This window comes from Anabrus simplex, chromosome 4 (genome assembly GCF_040414725.1).
Source record: "Anabrus simplex isolate iqAnaSimp1 chromosome 4, ASM4041472v1, whole genome shotgun sequence".
In the NCBI taxonomy this organism is placed as follows: domain Eukaryota; kingdom Metazoa; phylum Arthropoda; class Insecta; order Orthoptera; family Tettigoniidae; genus Anabrus; species Anabrus simplex.
The window spans coordinates 122,853,308-122,877,518 of record NC_090268.1 but is presented as its reverse complement, the minus strand read 5'-3'; the positions used below and the strand labels follow the sequence as shown (position 1 = coordinate 122,877,518).

The 24,211-nt window shown below is 40.3% G+C and overlaps 1 protein-coding gene across 1 annotated transcript in view; it reads left to right on the top strand.

Annotated features, from left to right (window-relative positions):
- The window catches only part of Sf3b2 (splicing factor 3b subunit 2), a 107,270-nt gene that overhangs the window by 2,333 nt on the left and 80,726 nt on the right, over window positions 1-24,211 (top strand). The window contains exons 2-3 of the mRNA XM_067145197.2: window positions 17,060-17,108; window positions 19,907-19,996. Coding sequence (XP_067001298.1) covers window positions 17,082-17,108; window positions 19,907-19,996 — 117 coding nt within the window. The 5' untranslated portion in view covers window positions 17,060-17,081. The remainder of the gene's footprint in view (window positions 1-17,059; window positions 17,109-19,906; window positions 19,997-24,211) is intronic.

Here is a 24,211-nt window from a genome sequence, read left to right as displayed (position 1 = left end):
TATACCCGAGAGGAGGGTTCGAGAAGGCTCTGGACTAAAACCGGACATTCCCTCTCATTTTTATTGGCGGATAAAATAGGTACAAGAAACGTTTGATTGGCTGAAAAATTAATACATGAAATTTCTGATTGGTCAGAAACCAAAGCTGGCGGGATGAGAAGGAAGTGTTGCAAACCTTGAAGTATCAAAAATAAGGAAGATCAATTCAGTTGAGGAAACCTATAAACCCAAAACTTCTTTAAATCTCTAGTTATTCCCCTTTGCACCAGAGAGCATGACATCAGTTCTTTAATAGAGGCATCTATGGAGAAAAGAGCGAATTTCCTGTGATACACCAAAACAAAACAAAGATATCCAGTCAGTTTAGGAAACTTTAAAATAACATATTACTCCATCATTTAGTAGTGACATCTTTTGATCAACATCCCAACTTCTTGTACTAGATGTTTCAATGTTTATATTATACATAGCGTTCTTCAAGGTGCTTCATTTAAATGCATGGGATTGTGGTGTACCTCCCAGTACAGACCTCCCCCCCCCCCCCCCAAGGCCATTCCCTGGGGTGCCACAAAAAAGTTGTAATTTCACGGATGGAAAATTTCTTGTTGGAAGTTCATTTTAGAGAAAAATATTCTGCAGTAGTCTAAGTCCGTGATGCCTAGTTCAAGTATGAGGGCAAGATCGGCCGTCGCCGCCGATACGGGGATGGTGTCCTTCGGAGCCCCCAGGTACCCTCAGAAACACCTCTCCCACTACTATGAAGGGGGTGGTCATGGTGATTGTCGCCGCAGACCAGATGTGGATGTACTGTTTCAAGATGGGTTGGCGGTAGAGTTACCGCCGTCAGCATTTGCCGGAAAGATGGAGCTCCGGCGCTCCGTTCATAAGGAGATAGGACTAGAGTGAAGTGGGCCCTTACCCCACGCCGGTATCGCTCCCCAGATGTTGAGACACGGCCGCCGACGGCTGAGAGGGCACTGAAACAATAATTAACTCAGCGACAGAGATTGTTTGATAGAGATTGAGAGTACTTTGTGTGTGTTTTTTTTTTTTTGAGCGTGAGAGTGTGTCAGTAGGCCAGGATTTGGAGACGGGGGCTAGGTAATGGCCACCAGGCTATGGTCAAACGGGAACCCTGATTGGAGGGGAAGGTTGTACAAATCTACTTACAAATATGCATTTCTTGTGATCAGGGCAGAAGACCTCAAAATTACAAACATTCTAATCGATTTTAAGATAACGGACCAAATGTGTAAGGAATGTAACCCCTTTCTTTTTTTACTGCCAATTTTAAGTGGCCTACATACTGGTACAAGGAATTTATATTGGTTTCACCTGAGAAAGGTGAACTCTAAATATCCTCTTCTTGGCTGGGTTGCTGACCAATAAAGTGACCAGGATTAGGAAATCCAAAATGATACACGTCCCATGAAATCTGGGGGCAAGCTTGCCTGCAGGTACAAAATTTCTAACCATGACCTGATCTCCGTCCACGATCATTTCTTTCTCTAAGTTTTTCTTGTGAAGCTATAAGTTTACTGTTAGCCTTCTTCCATAGATCTCTAATATTATCGGGATCTATTGTCTCTGGTAATATGTCATTAAGTGACCAAAGATTAGAGAGCGGCGTGTTGGGAACAAACTTAAACATGAGAGATGCTGGAGTGAACTTGTGGGACTCATGAACCGCTGAATTTAGAGCAAACGCTAACCAATGCAGGGAAGTATTCCACCTGGAATGTGTTCTTGATGAAAGGCAATTAAAGCAGATCAAAGATTACCATTGATCCGTTCAGCTAGAGACGGTTGAGGGTAATAAGCAGAGGTCATTACATGTGATATGGACAGATCAAAGCAGAATTTTTGGAATAAGTTAGATGTGAACACCTTAGGATTATCAGAAACTATGTATTGACAAGGACCAAAAGAAGCAAGATAGTATTTAGACAAGAAATTGTAGACTGAGCGGTGGCCAGCTTAGTCGGAAACAACCGTGAAAATCTAGTGAAGCCGTCTACACACGTCAGAATGAATTTATTTCCGTTCCCCTTTGATTGTGGGAAAGGTCCGACGTAGTCTATGTATAGACATTCCATGGGGCATGATGCTTGATGCGATGACAATAACTCTAGCTTAGTGGACAAGGTGGGCTTACTAAGCAAGCAAGATTTACAAGCTTTCACCATTTCTATAATTTCACCATCCATACCCTTCCAAATAAACATCTCTCAGATCTTCTCCTGAGTTTTGAAGATGCCTAAATGCCCCCGTACTGGGGTCTCATGATAGTATTTGAAGATCATGGGCACAAGCAGAGCTGGAACCACTACTTTCATCTTCTGATCGTTCCTTGAAGGGCAACACAAAACCCCGTTCCTCAATACATAAGGGACAACATGTTCCCCAGAAGAAAGGGTTTCCATTATAGGAGCCAGCACTGGATCTAATACAGGGGCGTTACGAAGAGCTAATTTCAGATCTTCAAAAGCGGCTTGCTGAGACGGCCTCCATTCAAATTTGACGCCTTTCCTACGCAGTAGCCAGCCCCGTGGTATAGGGGTAGTGTGCCTGCCTCTTACCCGGAGGCCCCGGGTTCGATTCCCGGCCAGGTCAGGGATTTTTACCTGGACCTGAGGGCTGGTTCGAGGTCCACTCAGCCTACATGATTAGAATTGAGGAGCTATCTGACGGTGAGGTAGCAACCCCGGTCTAGAAAGCCAAGAATAACGGCCGAGAGGATTTGTCGTGCTGACCACACGACACCTCGTAATCTGCAGTCCTTCGGGCTGAGCAGCGGTCGCTTGGTAGGCCAAGGCCCTTCCTGTAGTGCCATGGGGTTTGGTTTTTTTTCCTACGCAGTAAGTTTAGGGGCACCGCTCTGTTAGTGAAGTTAGGAATAAATTTCCGGAAGAAATTCACCATGCCTATAAACCTGGCAATGCCTTTGGTGTCCTTAGGAGATCTGAAATCACGGATTGCCTGTGTTCTGGAATGGTCAGTGGAAACACCATTGGGCGATACAATATGCCCTAAGAATGACATAAAAGGCTTAACAAAAGCTACTCTAGATAATAATTCAACCGAGCCTTACGAAGGCAATTGAGTACTTCCTTTAGATGATCTAAGTGTTCTTCAAAGGTCTCAGAAAACACGACATCATCATCAAGGTAGTGATACAGATATTCAAATTTGATGTCCTAGAAGACCCTATCTAGCAGTCTAGTAAGAACAGCTTCACCCGTGGGGAGCCTGAAAGGCATGCAGTTGTACTCATACAAGTTCCAATCCATGGCGAAAGCCGTTAGATGTTTTGATTCTTCTGCTAGAGGTATCTGGTTATATGCCTGATTAAGATCAAGGATGGTAAAGAATTTGGCCTTTCGAAACCATGAAAAACACAAGTGAAGATCAGGGAGGGGCACAGATTGTAACACCACCTTACGGTTCAAAGCCCTGTAATCAATCACAGGCCTGAAGCCACCTTGGGGTTTTGGCATAAGAAAAGTGGGCGACTTAGAAGGTCGAATTATACCATCCTTTAACATCTGATCAATGATTTCCTTAAGAGCTTTAATTTTAGGTGGGGACAGCCTATAAGGCGGAAACCTAACTGGAATAGAATCAGTTAACTCAATCTTATATTCAATAAGGTCAGTAACGCCAAGTGTATCTGAGAATACATTAGAAAAGGATAGACACAACCTTCTAATACTTTCAGCCTGTTCTTCAGGTAGATGCCTAAGATCTAACAACATCTCACCCTCGGTAGGTGAAACAGATGAACATGACACAGAATTACATTTCAAAAGGGGAATATTACAGTTGCTAGCAAATTTGAAGGTGCACGACTTGCTCTGAATGTCGAGCACAAGACCAGTATTAGACATGAAATCGGACCCCAATATTACAGGGCAAGACAATTGTTTAGCGACAAACAACGTAATTTTCCAGGTAAATTATGAAGGACGAACTTTAGCCCAATTGAAACCTAAAATTTCTAATGGAGATGAGTTAGCCGAAACACATTTAACAGAAGAGGGACAATAGTATGAAAATTTACAACAGGTTTTTAATTTAGAATACCATTCTTCAGAAATAATGGAGCTCACACTTCCTGAGTCTAATGGGGCCATGACTGGTTTGTTATTTATTTCAATTTTCAAAAATGGCACAAATGCAGGGGTCTCTGCTGCAATTCTGAGGCATTCTCTGGGACCTTCAAATGATATATTAGAACAAATTTTACCCTTAACAGAATTTTCACTTGGTTTAACGGGGGCTGAGCCTCGGGAAGGAGAACATGCTGGCTCAGCCGATGATACTAGTCATTTCCTGTTATCAGGATTAGCGGAGGTAGCACCAAAGGTTGAGCAAAGTGGTGTGCTGTTAAGATTAGTGCAATTCTTAGCTAGGTGAGTAAAAGAGCCACATTTAAAGCAACCTTGAGAGAGACCAGCTCCGTTCCTATTTGCACTCGATTTTATCAAGGGGCATTTGTTTCGAAGATGTTCTGTTGATCCACATGCATACCATTTGCGAGTTGGAAAGGTTTGGCAAGGTGGTGGCCGAGAACTGTTAGAAGAATGAGGGGGCTCCTTAGTGACCGTAATGTGTCAGCGTACCTTACTCCTTCGGCTGATACAGCCATTGCCTCTAATTCAGAGAAGGTTTGAGGTCGAGATGCAAAACATAGATACGACCTATAGGGCGGAGAGATACCTTCGTTTCCACTATTAAATTGAAATAACAAATAATGTAGTTCAACCTATTCAATACAAATAAATAAGAAATGTAGAGTTACATTTCTATTTAATGCATAACTGACTTTCTACTTCTTCTAGATTTTATGATTTAAATTCGCACAGTGCCAATCCTCATCATCTTATTTTGCCTCTTCAACTGTTTTTGTTAAAGACTCATTCTTTAATTTCTTATTTTCCTATGCATTGTTTTTAAATTTTATTCGGTTGATAATGACCCAGATTGGGGTCGAAACCGGTACCGCTTCCACTTATAATTAAATAGAAATTAAACTCTACATTTCTTATTTATTTGTATCGAATAGGTTGAACTACGTTATTTATTATTTCAATTTAATTGTGATACAGTTCAATACGGAACATCATGAAAGTTTTATCTTTAAATCGTTTGCACTATTTGGTCTTCAGAGAAATGAAGAGCGAATACCTTGGTGTAAAACTTAATGTCTTGAATATAGTCTGCAATGTTTTTGTCCAACCGCTGTACTCTAAAATATAACTTTTGGATTAACGATGATATGGCTCTAGCCGGAATAAAGTTTGCCAGGAGGTGGGCGTGGAAATCTTCTATAGAAGATCGATCAGCTATTGCTTTAACAATTTTATCCGAAAAGACACCTACAGAAGAAGGATACATAATTTGGAGTATTTGGAAATGAGAGAGAGCAAACACTAAAACATGGTCTTGAAATTCCACTAAAAATCTTAAGAAAGCAATGACCTCGTTAGTAAAATTTACTGAAAACTTGGATATGCCCTTAAGCAACATGGCCAATGGGTGAGGCAAACTACTGAAACCAGGTGACATGAAATGAAATGAAATGAAATGTCGTATGCGACCTGCGCGTTTTGATGAGGACGAAATTATGAAGACAACACATACACCCAGCCCCCGAGCCAGGGAAATTAACCAATGATGGTTTAAATTCCCGACCCTGCCGGAAATCAAACCCGGCACCCCTGTGACCAAAGGCCAGCACGCTAACCATGTAGCCATGGAGCCGGACACCGGGTGACATAATAGGTGATGGCATAGGAGGTTGAGAAGGCTCAAACACTGCATTAGTCAAAAAGAAATGTGGAAGTTGTCTTGGATGACCAGGCTCAGTTTCCGGTGGGGCAGATGTTTGTTGAGTGGCAACGGATTTTGAACTCTCAGTAGATTTACTAGGGTCCTCTTCCAGAGATAGATTTACCATAGGGACTTGGTCGGGCTTAGGGGTAGCGGCCCTGGTCAACAATTGACTAACTCTTTTAGACATGTTGGATAGATGTTCAACCAAATTGCAGCCTCCTTAGCATGATCATACTTTAATTTTAGAGACAATAGGTCCCTAGCCCTCTTGTAGAAATGAAACAGCCTAGCGTGTAGGCCTACTCTTTTAAGTTGGTTGGCAGATGGATCACTCACTTCATGTTTAGCCGTCAAAAGGGGCTTTATCTAGACCCATTCAACCATGCTCTGCTACCACTTGTTCCGGGGTTATCTGTGGAACGCAGAGGTGAAAAAAGGTGCTGGTGGAATGGGCCTATCTACGATAGTCATAGATTAATGTGAAACTTTAAAATAAAGGTTACATTCCTTTTCAGATCTTAAATTTCAACAAATGACAAGCTTTCAGGTACAGAGGTAGTTGGTACAAAAATAGAAAAATCAAGAATTGGTAATTTACTATTTTGAGCTTCAAGCTCCTAATTTACAAGGTTCCAACATCGCTCATGTTGAGTTTAGTCAGGTAGACAAGGAGTGAAATCTCCCAAAACACAATTTTCAAGAGCACTTGGCTCCAACAGTTACAAGTTATGGCCTTCCAAAGGCACCACTCAATAGTACACAAATATCTACTACATTACCACTAAAGAGCTTACATGCTGTACAAATTATACCAAGAAGACAGTGCTCCTGAACTCTTACGGCCTGCTCAAGGCAACCATTAATTATTACATTTGCACAATACTTTACAATTTCTGGCCTCTCTAGGCACAACCTACATTTGACAAGATAGGAGCAGTTGTATTTAAGAAGCAATAGAGGGGTATCGAGTAGCCATACTACCGGACCTTCGTGAAAAGAACAGGTTAAATTACTGGCCCAAACTCAAAAAGGTATGGAGGCGTACACTTGCACTCCTAGAAATAGAGGTTAAAAAGCTACTTGGGCTTGCAGCCCGACAATGCAGAGGCTAATCCCACACTACTGAGGTGACTAGAAGGACAAGTTAATTTATGATTTACAGGAGAAAGACAGTTAAAAAATCGTAGTCACCTCAAGATAAATTGAAGGGGAATTCGATAGGGTAACGCACTCTCTATCCCCGATTTACAGTTAAAGACCTTAGGACTTACATGAAATTTTACATGAGAAAGAAGAAAGTTAACATTTTAGGAAATTGACGGTTACATAGTTAAAGATTGGAACCTTCTCCTGGGGTCAGCTTGTGGAGATGACTACTTAGATGGAAAAACTGTTGACCATTACCTTAGCTGATGTTCTGCCAGCTGAAGAATGAAGCCCCCGCCTCCTGTCTTAACATACACACTCAGCAAGGCGACGATCAGAAAGATAAGTTAACTTGAAAAGGTGTCAGCTTTTATACCCGAGAGGGGGGTTTGAGAAGGCTCTAGACTAAAACCGGACACACCCTCTCATTTGTATTAGCGGATAAAATAGGTACAAGATACGTTTCGTTGGCTGAAAAATAAATACATTAAATTTCTGATTGGTCAGAAACCAAAGCTGGTGGGACGAGAAGGAAGTGTTGCAAACCTTGAAGTATCAAAAATAATGAAAATCAATTCAGTTGAGGAAACCTATAAACCCAAAACTTCTTTAAATCTCTAGTTATTCCCCTTTGCATCAGAGAGCATGACATCAGTTCTTTAACAGAGGCATCTATGGAGAAAAGAGCAAACTTCCTGTGATAAAACAAAACAAAGAAATCCAGTCAGTTTAGGAAACTTTGAAATAACATATTACTCCATCATTTAGTAGTGACATCTTTTGATCAACGTCCCAACTTCTTGTACTAGATGTTTCAATGTTTATATGATAGGTAGCGTTCTTCAAGGCGCTTCATTTAAATGCACGGGATGAGTTGTACCTCCCGGTACTACTACTACTACTACTACTACTACTACTACTACTACTACTACTACTACTACTACTACTGCTGCTGCTGCTGCTGCTGCTACTACTACTACTACTACTACTAGTCTATGATGGTAGGTGGTAGGTTGCTAGACTATTTCCAAATTTAATTAATTACATTTTGTTCAAAACTTTCTTCATACTTTTGGACCTACACATTAACCCATCTGCTTACCTTATAAACATTAGTTCCGGATTTTTAAATTACCATTTAAATGCTGGTGTTTATAAGGTCCATGCAAGACAGTGCGTAAATTATAATATCACCGCAGCTGTTAGCTTAAATGTTGTCAAAATTTCATAGAAACACTCAAAAATAATCATTTCAATGGAATGTGCTGCATTACAGTGAAAAATATGAACAATGCACTCTAAACTCACTTAGTTATTCTTATGGTGCGTCGGAACATTTATGTTTGTAATATTTTCATCTGCTTCTCGACCCATATTACTATCACTAACTTCACTGAGCGCAGATAACGTATCCACATCACTAGATTCACAGGTAGAACTTTCAGATATATTATAATCTTCTTCACAATCACTATTCAGCAAAATATCCACGACTTCTCGCTTGGTAATAGCCTCGCGCGTGCTCATCTTTACTCGCTGATCACTCGTGACATCAGTTCAATGCTATCTTCAATTTATGCGGTTAATCTCCTAAACATGACTCAAACAGCTGAAAGGACTTCCTTCAGATATAAAGAATAATTTTAATGCCATCTGTTGAGTTTTTAATATACTACCGTGGAGTGGGGTAACATTGATCCTAAGGGGTGAGATTGATCAAAACATTTCACTTTGAATTTCATTCTGTGCAGCCTAAGTGGTTTTAGGGAATTTTCTTATTTTTATGTTAGCAAAGAGTTCAGATTTTGAAGTTGGTGAACTATCAAAACAGAGTGTGTACAAAATAGTGGAATGTGTTTAGAAGCATGTGAAAATATTTCCTGATAATCACCTATTTCTGTACTATAAATAATAAGAAAGTTGAGTCTTAAAGTTATAGAAACACAGCATTACCACCATAATTATTTGTTACTGCTATTTATGGGCTATTACTTAATGTTTTTTTATTTCTTAAATATTCATTCCTGAGGGAGATATTAACCTTCAGACTTGATGGGGTGACATTGATCACTTTTAAGCTAAACTGTTTCCTAAACCAAACCAAACCCCATGGCACCACAGCCCTTGAAGGGCCTTGGCCTACCAAGCGACCACTGCTCAGCCCGAAGGCCTGCAGATTACGAGGTGTCGTGTGGTCCACAGTTAAATAAGAATGATAGACAGGCCTCAAAATTTAAAAACAATCTTCCAGGACCAGACTGGATCAGGGGTTTGCTTGGCAGACACAAGGACCAAGCAGGCAAAAGACTTGCAAAAAACATCTCGGCAAACCATGCAAAAGTGTCTCCTGAAGTGATTACAGATTACTTTGCCAATCTTGAAAAAACCCTTGCAGACATTTCTCCAGACTGCGTAGGCTATTTAACTGTGAGGAGTCTAATTTGAGCAACAATCCAGGAAAGAAGCTCATCATTGCTAGACGAGGAGTAAAATACCCTGAAAAAGTCTGCAATCATTTAAAATCGTCAAATTTCTATTATGATCTATGGGTCAGCTTCAGGTGTTCTTTTACCACCATACATCATTTATAAGGCTGAAAGGCTTTACAGTACTTGGGTGGCAAATTGACCAAGAGGCCAACCGTGTTGTGATGCACCCTGCTGTTCTAGAGGAGCGAGATACAACAGGACATTCTGTGACTGGTCTGATACAATTTTTCTGCCTCATGCAAAGCATTTGCCAGGGAAGAAACTGCTTCTGGGTGATAACCCGTCTTGCAACTTTTCTCCAGGTGTTCTACAGTCATGCAGTGAAAAAACATCTTGTTTGTTTGCTTACCACCTAATTCCACAAATATATGCGAGCCTTTAGATGTAGCTTTCTTTCGACCCATGAAACAAGCATGGCGTAAGACACTGACAGTATGGAAGCTTAGGAACAGAGGTCAGAACGGGCTTCCTAAGCCACAGTTTCCACAGCTAAGGGAAACTCTTGAGAAAATGGATAGTGACCATCAAAAGAATTATGAAGTTTGCCGGTCAGCAATAAAGAATAACTTACGGGCTGGTTTTAGGGCAACAAGTGTGTACCCATTGGATACTGGGAAGATAATAAGCAAACTCCCTTACTGTACTGACCCTAACATGGAAGAGAATATCAATTCATTGACAGAGTTTTTGAAAGAACAGCGGAATAAGGAAAATATCCCGTGCAGAAACAGGCAACTGAAAGTGACTCCTGGAAGGAGTATCACCTGCTTAGGACAATCAGATGAGTCCAAAGATGAAGAAATCCCATCCAGTCGGGCTAGTAGTTTAGATGACAACGATAATGATGAAGAAAATCTAATTTGATCAATCTCAACCCATCGATCAATCTCACACCCTTAAATTCAACAAACCATTACTTGAAAACTACTTGGTAGAATTGGCTGGGGGTGAAATTGGTCATATATGAGAGCATCTACTCTACACCAATGCTACTCATGGAAGCTGATCAATCTGACACCACACTATGGGTGAAATTGATCACTGATATTGTTTTAATTTTTTGCAGTCTCAAAATATCATGAAAAATTATGCACCACATATGATGTTCTACTATCTGAGCTTAGTAAGAGAGTATTTTAATGACTTTATTATCTCCATTAATATAGAAGTTACGGTCAATAACAGATTGAGAATGATCAATTTCACCCCACTCCACGGTACCTTCCCTTTACCTTCGATAAAGCAGGACACTGCATTACCCCGTCGATTCGATGGTTAGGTAAGCCTGGCACAGGCTTGCGCATTCCGTCGATTCGATGCTTAGGTAAGCCGGTGGGTTAATTATTTAATTAATAATCTTTTGTTTCGAGGACGTAATCTGTAAACTACATCACATCTATTCTATTCAAAGCAGAAAACCTACCTTGCAGACTGGTTTGTCAAAATGCAGGCACTTTTTATTTTTACGGAAATGGTAACAACTCACCTAAGAACACATTCATAACAGTAGGACTGTACCAGCTGACTGTCTTGTCCATGCACCAAAGCATCCCACAAGAGAGCAGAACGTGACATACCTATCAACCTTGATTTTTTGTTACACAATAAAATCAAAACAATCACCTAAAAAATATCAACATTTTTACAAATGAGGAACTCTTCACAGTACTAAAATTAGTTTTCTCCCTAAACCAAACTGGTATTTTCACTAAACACCCACTCCTAGTCTTCAAGACTGAAGGCTCTGCAGCTGGAAAGTCATTTCTCAGGTTGACATCATTATCTCCTTCCACATGTGGTACATCCTCCGGTGAAGACACCTCCAAGGGATAAATTCGTTGAATAGGTCTGATGATATCTCTTCCTGCTACTCTAACTTTCACTAGGACTCTCACATGACCATCTTGTCCTGGGATTACCTCTACCACTCTAGTAACAGGCCATTCCGGTCTTCTTATATCATCAGAACCAACCAAACCTATATCACCAACCTTCAAGGTTCCTTACATACCTTCCCAGTCTGCTGCTGCACCAAAACACTCAGATACTCTTCCCGAAAACTTCTCAGCTGCTCCCGCAGACGTTAGACATATTTTGCTCTCTTCCTTATACCTATAGCATCAAAGTGGTCAAGGTCCATTATCCCAATTGAAAGATTGTCCTGCAGGAACATTGCAGGAGTCAGTGGTGCCAAGTCATCTGGGTCTTCAGACAGGTAAGTCAGGGGTCTAGCATTAGCTACACACTTCATATCATACAAGACTGTAGACATCTCTTCATAGCTCAAAGAAGCCCTTCCAAGTGTCCTCCTTAATAGTTTCTTTATCATCTGCACCACCCTCTCTCACCATCCACCCCACCATGCGGCAGTGGGTGGGATGAATTTCCACTGGATTCCCTGAATGGTTGCAACCTCCTTTTGCTTGCTCCAGTCTAGTGAGGTTATCAAACTATTTGCTCCAGTGAAATTTGGGTCAAAAATCCTTTAGGCCATAGACAGGTACTTTCTTCTGGTGATGGTTCCGGCTTCAGTTATCATCCGAACGGCATGGGACAGTTCATCATTCTCTTTATCCCACAGCAGGCCAAGAACAGGATTAACACTTTTCATTCCTATAGCCCTTTCCAAGCAGTTACTTTCAGAGCCTCGAAGTTCAAACTTTGCTTCTGCAAGAAGACTTGTGGATACATCAATGAACTGGATCAATTCCTCTTCATTGTCAATGAACATAACACAGTTGTCAACATAGAAAGACCTTCTTAGCATTTCGGATATATTCCTTAATTCGAGTGACCTTTTCTCCAGAAGAAGGTTAAGCACAGCATTAAACAAAAAGGACCTACAGTTAATTCCAACCACTACTCGTCTATGCCTATAGCTCTTGAATTTCCCTTGGGCAAAATCCTCCCACCACAAAAACCTGAGAAAGTCTCTATTGGGTGAAGCAACAGAAATATGAAGAAAGGCCTACATGATGTCAGAAACTACACCTATTCTCCCACGGTGAATTTGCTCCAGTAAATTTGGACCCTTTTCTAGGCACTCATTCTAAGATAGAAATCCTTTACTCTTACTGGAGGCATCGAATACTGGCCTGACAGATGTAGTGGAATTGTCTTAAAGTGGTAAGTAGTGGCATTTCTTCGAGTAGTATTTCTTCTATCACTTCTTCTTGTTGCCATTCTATTAGTACTTTGTCATAATCACCATACTTTCCTTCACTGATCAGTTTCACAGAAGTAGACCTGCACCTCTTCTCAGCAACTTCTATGTTTTCTTGCAGATCCTCGTCTCTCTCATTCCAAGGTAAGTTGACCTCATAGCATCCCTTACTTTTAATAGAAACGGTATTCTTAAAATAGTCAAATGTGGCCATTTCCATTCCTTCTTGGGACTTTTTTCCACAGGATCTTTGATTCCAAGGGTGTCTAATTTCCACAGTTCAGTCACACTAAAATTCAATGTCAGCAGGGATGTTACAAACATGTTAGTGCTACAGGAGGAGTGACAACCCGCCAAACTTCCCATAACAACCTATCCCAAACGGGTTTCTACTGCTACTGGTCCACAGTTCATAATTTTAATTCTCCCGGTCAGTAATGACCCATACAAGTCAGCTCCCAGAAGCAGTTCAATTTCAGGTCTATTGAGACCACAATCAGAAACAAAAATGTTTTTTTTTTTTTTGTTTCAGTTCCTTCATTAAGAGACTCCTCTGAAGCCTAGGAATTTCACCACAAATCAGAGGCTGACTGAGCACACGGATCTTACAACAGTACTTTCCTCCACACTGCAGATCTTCAACTCGTAGGTCGAATGCAACTGCCTGTCAGTGTCAGCACCTGAAAATGAAGCATGAGTTACGGTCTCCGTACCTGAGGATTGAAGTCCAACAGACACAGCAGTTCTTTCCAATAAATGAGATCGCTGCAATCCACTGTCAATCAAAGCCCTGACGATGCTTTCTTATCCTCTGGAAAGGATCTTCACCGTTAGAGAGCCTCTTGACCATAGCTTTGACTGATCAACGTTGCACTGTGTTTTTCCATACTCTGCTCTTCATTCGACTCCTTCAATGGCAAATTTGGACACATAAGAACATGGTGTTCCTTCCCACATACCTGTCACAAGCCTTGGCCGACTGACCTTGTTTCAGACACTGGTAACATCACCCTGTTTTCATGAAAATACTCTTCTTATCAGAGTCTTATTCTTTGTCTTAAAACAATCTCTTGCATCATGGTTTCTCTTACAGAAGACACAATTACTTCCATATGATGAACCTCTTGCTTCTCCAGCAAACAGATTACTAGCAGTAGGTATAGGTTCAGGTTGAGGTGACTTGCTCTTCTGCTTTCTCGGTTTCTGTGAGGATACATGGAATCCCGCTTGGGTGGGAGAAATTCTTTGTTCTCCATCCACTTCGTTCTTCAGGAAAAGTTATACCTGCGACAATTTCTCACAGTAAAAATTCTCTGCTGTTTCACTGATAGGCAAAGAAATGGCAGTTCTTAACCACACTCTTAGCGGGTCTTCTGGGAGTGATGATTCAACTACGGGGAATAACTTATTAAGGCTGGGGCCGATGACCTAGATGTTAGGCCCCTTTGAACAGCAAGCATTTAAAAGGCTGCATATTTATCACTGGTCATTCCCAATGATTACAGCGACCTAAGATGTGACTCTAATCAGTCATAGAGTTGCAAAGGAGTGAGTTTCTCAGATGCTGTGAAATTCTGAATAACTAACCCTGACAGTTCACGAACATAAAACTCCACGAATAATTTTTCTGTTCCGAATGGTGTTGTAAAGGTGGAACATTTGACTACACCTTTGATTAAGTATACGAACGACAGTACAAGCTTTATAATGAAATTTATTTTATGTAATTCCCTCAGTTCGAACCTACAGGCAACTTCAGTTTTTTCTTAACGGAACTGGAATTGCCACTCAACACATCGACACCTTCACTTGCGACAGTTGCTACATTCACTGCATGAAAGTTCTCGACCCTCTGACGTGCTTCGTCTAATTTATCATGGTATTCTTGCACTTTATTGTTTTCACTTTCATAATCCGTGTCATTGTTACTGTAGAGAAACACTTCTAAAACTTTATCATCAGTTATCATCAGCTTCTTTCAGTTCAACAGCCAGTCTTTCTAAAGTTAGTTAAATATAATCTTACCTTGTCGAGTTGTGTTTCCGTTATTAAATTCTGCATGTATGAGTTTTCTCAATTTTACGAGTCTCTCCATCTTGACCTACTTACAGCTTTCCTCACATTGAATTGAATCCGTCCTGTCATGGTCACCACTAATATTCCATTCAGACCAGGAAACCTACCTGGCAGAAACTGTAACAACTCATCTAAGAACATAACACATCCATAACAATAGGACTGTACCAGCTGACTGTCTTGTCCATGCACCAAAGCATGTCAGACGTAAAGTTACATCACTCCCACGTGACAACATCCATTCTGTAGTGTATTTTGACTGAGAAAGTTATGAAGGTTATGATTACTCAATGTTCATTTTGATAAAAGTAAAATTTCACATGTGTGTGGAGTTCAGATGCTTTTGGTCGAATACTGCTGTGGGCATCAAACACCCCTCTCCACATGGTGCAACAGCCCCGAAGGACCTCGGCCTACCAAGCGACCACTGCTCAGCCCAAAAGCCTGTAGATTTTGAGGTGTTGTGTGGTTGGCACTACGAATCCTGTCTGCCGTTATTCTTGGCTTCCTAGATCGGGAGGTGTGATCATCAGCATTGCAATACTTCTGATACCACATGTATCGCGATTGACCTGTCTAAGGCATTTGATAGGGTAGATCATGGGAGACTACTGGCAAAAATGAGTGCAATTGGACTTGACAAAAAAGTGACCGAATGAGTGGCTATGTTTCTAAAAAACAGAACTCAGAGAAGTAGAGTAGGTAAAGCTTTATCTGTCCCTGTAATAATTAAGAGGGGAATTCCTGAAGGCAGTAATATTGTACCACTATGTTTTCTTATATATATATATATATATATCAGTGATATGTGTAAAGAAGTGGAATCAGAGATAAGGCATTTTGCAGATAGTGTTATTCTGTACAGAGCAATAAATAAGTTACAAGATTGTGAAAAACTGCAAAATGACTCAATAATGTTTGAGATGGACAGTAGGCAATGTTATGATAATAAACAGGGTTAAAAGTCAGGTTGTTTCACAAATAGGAAAAGTTCTCTGAATTTTGATTACTGCGTTGATTGGGTGAACGTTCCTTTTGGGGATGAAAAATGAAATGGCTTATGGCTTTTAGTGCCAGGAGATCCCAGGATGGGTTCGGTTCGCCAGGTGCAGGTCTTTTGATTTGACGCCCGTAGGCGACCTGTACGTCGTGATGAGGATGAAATGATGATGAAGACAACACATACACCCAGCCCCCGTGCCAGGGAAATTAACCAATGATGGTTAAAATTCCTGACTCTGCTGGGAATTGAACCCGGGACCCCTGCGACCAAAGGCCAGCATGCTAACCATTTAGCCACGGAGCCAGACACCTCTTGGGGATTGTTGTAAGTTCGTAGGTGTTAATATAAGGAAAGATCTTCATTGGGGTAATCACATAATATGATTTTAAATAAAGGGTACAAATCTTTGCACATGGTTATGAGGATATTTAGGGGTTGTAGTAAGGATGTAAAGGAGTGGGCATATAAGTCTCTGGTAAGATCCCATCTTAGAGTATGGTTCAAGTGTATGGGACCCTCACCAGGATTACTTGATTCAAGAACTGGAAGAAATTCAAAGAAAAGCAGCTTGATTTGTTTTGGGTGATTTCCAACAAAAGAGTAGCATTACAAAAATGTTGCAAAGTTTGGGCTGGGAAGACTTGGGAGAAAGGAGACGAGCTGCTTGACTGTTCCGAGCTGTCAGTGGAGAGATGGCGTGGAATGACATCAGTAGACAAATAAGTTTGAGTGATGTCTTTAAAAGTTGGAAAGATCACAATATGAAGATAAAGTTGGAATTCAAGATTACAAATTGGGGCAAATATTTGTTTATAGGAAGGGGAATTAAGGATTGGAATAACTTACCAAGGGAGATGTTTAATCAATTTCCACTTTCTTTGCAATCATTTAAGAAAGGCTAGGAAAACAACAGATAGGGAATCTGCCACCTGGGTGATTGCCTTAAATGCAGATCAGTAATGATTGATTGATTGATTGATTGATTGATTGATTGATTGATTGATTGATTGATTGATGAGGTTCCATGAGCACTAGACCATTTCTGGGACCTCATATCTGATGTATGGGATCATCCGTCAGTCTTAAAACATTATCAGCGCGGTTTTAAATTTGTCTATTTGTTAAAAAAACTGTGTGTCTATATATGAAGACCAAAAGACTAAAACTCTCAATCAGATTATGCTAACAACATGTTTGGGTCGAATTCTTCTGAAAGTAACTCACTGAACTTAGGAGTTTGATATCCTTATTATGTTATTTATGTGTGTAATATTAATAGTGTGAAATGTTAACTCTATTAATGTATACAGTTAACTGAACTGGTTTTGTTTTTCTTTCCTTTTCCAGATCACTGAACTAGAGTACTACAATGGAAGACAATCAGGAAAATAAAGAGGTTAGTAGCTATCATGGTAGTAAGTAAAAACCTTTACAAATGGCTTTTTTGGAATTTGTTTTGTTGCACTCTTGAACACTTTGTTATGTCAGGTTTACATGGCACAGTTGTCTCACGCTAGGACAGTACACATTCGAATATGTTTTGTGATGAGAAATAATTTTTAGATACCTGGCTCAGTGGCTTAGACAGTTATGACACAGTCTTTCCCTGAGTACAATTGAGCAGGTTCAATCCTGGCTCAGTCCGATGGCATTTAAAAGTACTCAGATACATCAGCCCTCTGTTGGTAGATTTACCATCATGTAAAAGAACTCCTGTGGGACTAAATTCTGGCACCTCAGCATCTCCGCAAACTGTAAAAGTAGTTAGTGAGACGTAAAACGTGTAACATTAATACATTATCATTTTGTGATAAAATTTATTGTGCCAATTATTCACCTTGTACACCACATACTGACCTTGGGATCATATAATAATGATTGTTTTGTAAGAAACCTAACACAACCCCTCAGTCACCAAGTAAACATTGTCACTATGTGCTCTCCTAGTCACATATAGTGTCCTGTACAATGGTTGATATGTCAGGTACTTGTACAAAAAACAGCTTTTTTGCACCCCTACTCGTTCCTTGTACCCTATTGAATGTTTCTAATAGCATTTCACAGTGCCTACAAGTGAATTGGCAATGGTTGGCTTCTTTACCGTAACTGCATTTTACTAGCTGGAGTGCATATTTAGAAAGGAGAAAATCATGCCAAAATTATGTTAAATGATTCCTCAAATAACAGAGAGGAGAGATCCTTTCCTTATGCTTGTCAGACAACCACCAACCCACCCCCAGAAGTGTTCTTACAGTACTTGTATAGAAAAATTAAAATGGAGATTTTTGTCATCTATGAAATGTGACCGTTTTCTGTGTTCATTTGGCTGGAGAACAGTTTGCTATTGTCTCAGAGTTTGCATCATGTGTGATCCACAGCTGCCAGATTCCTTGAAAATAATGAAACTGTGAACTTTGAAAGTGATGCGTGTAATGGCGTGTGCCAGGTGCAAGTGCAGTATCCATGACAGTATACTGAGTACACAAGGAGTGAAATTCATTGGTCACAAGTTAATAAAGCAGTTCAATTGTTGTGGTGTTTATAGAAGAGATATTGAATTTAAAGTGTAGGAAAGTAAATTAATTTTTGTATGCCAGAAATGTGCTTACCTCTTACCCGAAGGGCCCAGGTTTGATTCCTAGCCAGGTCAGGGATTTTTACCTGGATCTAAGGGCTTGTTCGAGGTCCACTCAGCCTACATAATTACAGTTGAGGAGCTATTTGACGGTGAGATGGCGGCCCGGTCTAGGAAGCCAGGAATAACGGTTGAGAGGATTCATCGTGCTGACCACACGACACCTCATAATCTGCAGGCCTTCGGGCTGAGGAGCGGTCACTTGGTAGGCCATGGCCCTTCGAGGCTGTTGTGTCATGGGGTTTGGTTTTGGTTCCAATTCAAATTTCTACTACCAGCAATCACATTGTATCCCCCGCCATAGTGTGTAACACGATGTTCGTCAGTTGAAGTTTTGTCCATTGTCGAACATGGAATGTGTTGGTTTCACGTTCTTGTCACTAGTCAGTGGTCTAACCTGTCCAGACCAGTGGTGTTGTCACTAGCTGATACTGTTGCAGGAGACTCTAGAGGCCTATGGGCCGCTTTGCGGCTTGTACCTATGCACCTAGAACCCTCTGCTTGCCCCCAGACCAATGGTCTAACCTATCCACACTAATGGTCTTGTCTCTACCCAATGGTCAAAACGATCTGGACCAATAGTCTTGTCACTAGCCAGTGGTCTAAATGATCCAGACCAATGGTCTTGTCACTAGCCAATAGTTTTAACAAAACCTGACCAATGGTTCTGTCAGTACCTTGCACCTGTTCTTGCCACTAGCTGCACCTGAGCTTGACAGGCTTGTATAGTGTATTATAGACATCTTATGAGCCGTGCCTTGTTGTATTCCTAACCTCTCGTTTGCACCCCTGTTAGTAAAGTTTTATGTACGTATATATAAAATGGAATGTATGCTGGGGCTGTACCTTAATTAAGGCCACGGCCACTTCCTTCCCACTCTAGTCATTTCCTATCCCATCATTGCCATTAAACCTATCTGTGTCAGTGCATCATAAAGCAAAAAAAAAAAAAGGGAATGTATATATTTTCCTTTTCCTTGCCACATTGTGAAGTAGACACAAAATCATGGATAACATTATTTGTTTTGAGTTCCTATCTTCAGTACTTGTAAAGATTTTAATGTGGTTACCTGTAACATAGGTTAGAAATCCAACATAGCACAGCCTGGAGGACGTCACAATTCAGTAAAGAGAGTTGTCGTCATTGGGGTATTAACCAACAGTCTGTTGATATTTGAAGGGGCTCAGATATACCATCTCCCTATGGGTGGTGTCAGTAGAATAACACTCATGGTATCCCATGCCTATTGTAAGAAGTGACTAAAAGGGGCACCAGGGGCTCTTAGCTTGGGAGAGTGGGTTGGCGACCACAGGACCCTTAGCTGAGTTGTGGCATTGCTTCCACTTACTTGTGCCAGACTCTTCACTTTCATCTATCCTGTACTTTCTCTTAAAACACTAATCACCACCATGGTATACCAGCCATGTGTCAACAGATTTACTGGCAAGTAAAAGAACTCCTGTGGGTCAAAATTCTTGCACTTCAGCATCTCCAAAAACCATAAAAGTAGTTGGTGGGATGTGAAACTAACATTATTATTGCTTTTTTTAAATTGCAGATGTCTGATCCCCAGCTGCAGCAGAGGATTCAGCAACAGCAGCTCATGATAGAACAACAAAGACAAGAGGAGCTCTTGAGGCTGCAGCAGGTGAGTTAAGTTTTGGTTGTGATAACATGATACAACTCCTTACACTATATTAAAATTAATCAATATTTGTGTATTTAGAACATCTTAAATATAAGTTGTTTTTTAATAATATTTGATTAAATCCATTAAAACCAAAACTCATTTGCTCACAACTGTGAAGATTATCCTGCACTGATGAAGGTTGCAGCCAAAAATTTTGGCCCCATGTCTTTTTTCATTATTTTTTTTACTCTGTCCACGTGTGCTTACATGGTAAGGTGCTGCTTTCCATCTGCTTCCTATACATATGCATATTTTACTCCTGTTAACTTTCTTACCTGAGCATTTACAGTCTTTCTTAAAGTTATTTCACATTTTAAAATTGTTGGCCATGTTGGGGTATACATTTTTGCTCTTCATGTTGTTAACACTGCTTATCTCTAGTAGAAGGAAGAGAAATGTTGAAGTTGAATCAGGAAGTAATCAGTGTAATTTCCAGAGAATTCTCTGAATGCGTGAGAAAACGACCCTACCTCTGATTGTAGAAGACCAAAGGTGGTAGAATAATCCCATATTTATGCAGTTCCAGAACATGAAAAGACTTTTTATGACAGATGTTCTGGAAGTGACAAGGACCCAATATAGAGGAATCATTGTATTAACTACAAACTGTACAAGAATTAAACTGTAGTGAAATGAAATGTGGGAAAGAGACATGACTACTCAACAAGGAATGATACAGAGTTCCTTATAATATGTATGCAGAAAAATGATAAATGAGGACAAGGAGATATTTGGGAAAGAGGTTGCAGTTGATGGAGAATAAATTAACATTTTACAATTTATTGGTGGTATTATAATGGAAACACTGTCAACAGTCAGTTTCTTGACACTAACAAAAAAGACCAAAGAACTGGTCAAAGAGGAAATTGGGCTCTGAAGGATGGATATAGGGTCTCGTACACCAGAAGACTTGAGTCAAAATTTGGGGTAAATATGATCTCCAGGATGGTACACAGGTATATATGGAGGAATATGTAAATGACAGGATCATTGTACTCTTCTTCATGTGCCATGTCCTCGCAGAATGTTGGCTATCAGTAGCATGCTCTGCTGTTTGTTCATAGCTGTTCTGAACAGAGTAAGCTTTGTCACCCCAAACCACTGGCCCAAGCTGCGGAGCAACGATGTCCTACTTCTCCCCGGATCATGTTTTCCATTAATTTTCTCTTGGAGTATTACTTGCAGAAGGTGGTATTTACTGTTCCGTATTATATGACCAAAGTATTCTAGCTTCCTTCTCTTGATGGTAGTGAGAATTTCTGATCCTTTGTTCATACAGTGCAAAACTTTTATATTGGTCATTTTAGCTGTACAAGGTCTCTTACAGCATCCTTCGGTACGTCCACATTTCAAATGCTTGCAATTTCTTGCAGATGGTCTCAGTTAGTGTCCATGTCTCAACGCCGTTTAACAGAATGCTGAAAACGTAGCATCGGAGTAGTCGTGTCCGTAGTTTTATGGAAAGGTCACGGCGTGTCAAAAGTTTTCTAAGTCTCTGAAAAGAAGTTCTGGCCTAATCAATTCTGCATCGGATCTCATAAGCAAGGTTCCAATCATCATTGATGTGACATCCCAGGTATTTAAATGTTTCCACTCTTGCGATCTGGTCCTTTGCTGCTGTGAGATTACCTTGAATGTCATCTTCTTTCCTGTTTATAACCATCCACTTGTTCTTCTTAAGCCCATGGCGCTGCTGGCTTCATTGACATCATTAAATAGTTTCTGTAGATCCTGGAGATTGGTTGCAAGTAGCACAGTGTCATTGACATACCTGATGTTATTTAGGATGAAACCATTAACCACAACTCCTTGAGTCTTTCCGTAAAGAACATCTCGAAAAATCTTTTCTGAATAGATGTCGAAAAGCATTGGTGAAAGAATACAGCCTAGGTGAACTCCTTTCATAATTGAGACTTTTTCCGAGACACGACCATCAACTCTTATGCCAGCACTCTGGTTCCAGTAGAGATTACCAATAATACGGATGTCCATGAAGTCTTAATTCTCGAAGAATGTTCATAAGTTCATCATGGACTGTATTGAAGTCTTTTTCGTAATCGATGAAACAAGCAAAAACATCGACATTGACAATTCGGCACCTTTGAGCTAATACCTGCAGATTGAATAATGCCTCTCTGGTACCAAAACCATGTCTGAAGCCAAACTGTGAGGTTCCGATATTCTCCTCACATTTTTGATAAATTCTCGCATGCAAGACCTTTAGGAATACTTTCAGAATGTGGCTCATCAAACTAATTGTTCTATATCCATTGCAGAATTTTGCTTCGGCTTTCTTAGGCAATATTACGAAAGTTGATTTGAGCCAGTCTTGAGGAATGGGCCCATTGCGGTGAATACTGTTGAATAGGTCAACTAATAATGAAAGGGATTTTTCTTCCTCAAGCAGTTTCAGTATCTCAACATACATCTCATCAGGGCCTGGAGCCTTCCGATTCTTTGCTGTTCTTATGGCATACTGTACTTCTGCACGTGTGATATCCACACCATCGTTTGCCCAAGCACCATGATCCTCATTTCTGCGATCCAAGAAGAGATTTTGTACTGACTCCATCCATTCCTTCAGTTTCTCTTATGTGCTCGCTAAGATGTCACCATTCTTATTGAGGAGGACTCTACTACCCTTCTTGTTGTATGCACCGGTTACTTGTTTCACTTTCTTGTACATGTTGTCGTATTCTATGAACAGGACAGGCTGAGGACTTGGGTTCGAATATCAGATTGACCTTTATATAAGACACTTTCTGACACCATTAAATTCTTAGTCTAATTTATTTAAACAAGCTATCAAATATACCCTTCCAATAATATTACTACATCACACTTGTAATTATTCTCTTCTCAATATTACTTTTAAATAACCAGTTTATCAGTCTCTGACTTCCTTGGAAAATACACACACTTCTATGATTCACTTTACAACATTTATAAATTCCCTTCAGTCTTTAAAGTTTCTTAACTAGTTGATACTTATCTCGGGTTTTGAAGCTTCTTTCTTCTTGCTTCTCTCTTGAATCCTCGTTGTGGTGTTCCTCTGAATCTTCCCTGACGGTTTCAGGACTCGAACACAGAACTCTAAGGTGAATACTAACTGAAGCTACAGTCTCCTTCGAACACTCAGTGAGTTCTCTATGTACTGTCTCTGTACTTTACCCTATGGGACACTGCTAACCAGTTCTACTGCTTGACAGTCTTAATTGCTACCTAATTTGAATAACTTCTTATACTGCTGTCTTCACTAACTGATGGCAGGCTCAGCTACTGCCTAATCTGACTAACTCCATATACTGCTATCTTTACTGACTTTATTCTACAGAGTCTCTTCTCTGCCAAGTAATCTAGTGTCCGTCCCTTCCCAAGAGAACGTTCCTTTCCAATGTTATAGAATAACTACCTGAATGACACCAGGATTACTACCAACAGAATGACCAGAATGACAGAATGATGCCGAATGCCCAAATGACCAAATGACCAAGAGGCTCCCTTGTCACTCCCCTTTATCATTTCTCTGAGCTTCTGGAACAAGTCATCCCCTACTACTATGTTCCCTCACATCCCTGATCTGTTAGTTTCCTATTGGTTACTTCAAGTGTGGTCCCATCCGTCTCATGGATGTACATGTGACTGGTGACCTTCCAGAGATTCTTTCTAGAAAGAATTATTGCACCACAGCATGCGTTCTTATTTTTACAGGGCACCTTGCTACGTGACCAACAACAGGTTTGCTTTTCCTGGTCCACCCTCTAAAAGCTTCTAACTATGACCTTGTAGTGTGTTTACTTGTTTCTCTGACCAATATTCTGATTGCACAAGTTTGCCTCATTCTCAGCTCACTGAAATGTTCCAAGTTGAGACTAGCTTTAAGAAATGCTTTTAATCATAATTGCAATTCTGCACTTATTCACTGCACTTATTATTATTATTAGCGTATGATGTGTACATGACAATCAAAATATACAAATATAATACAAAATATACAGATATACAAGTTGGTGACAGCATCAGAACTTCACTTTTATATTTTAATGTCCAAATTTTTTATCCATGTAATCACTTCTGGTGTTACTTCAAAAAATTCCTCCACAGAGCCAGGAAATGCACGTAGGGGGCACTCTTGAACTATGTGCTTGATAGACTGCACTTGAGCACCACAGT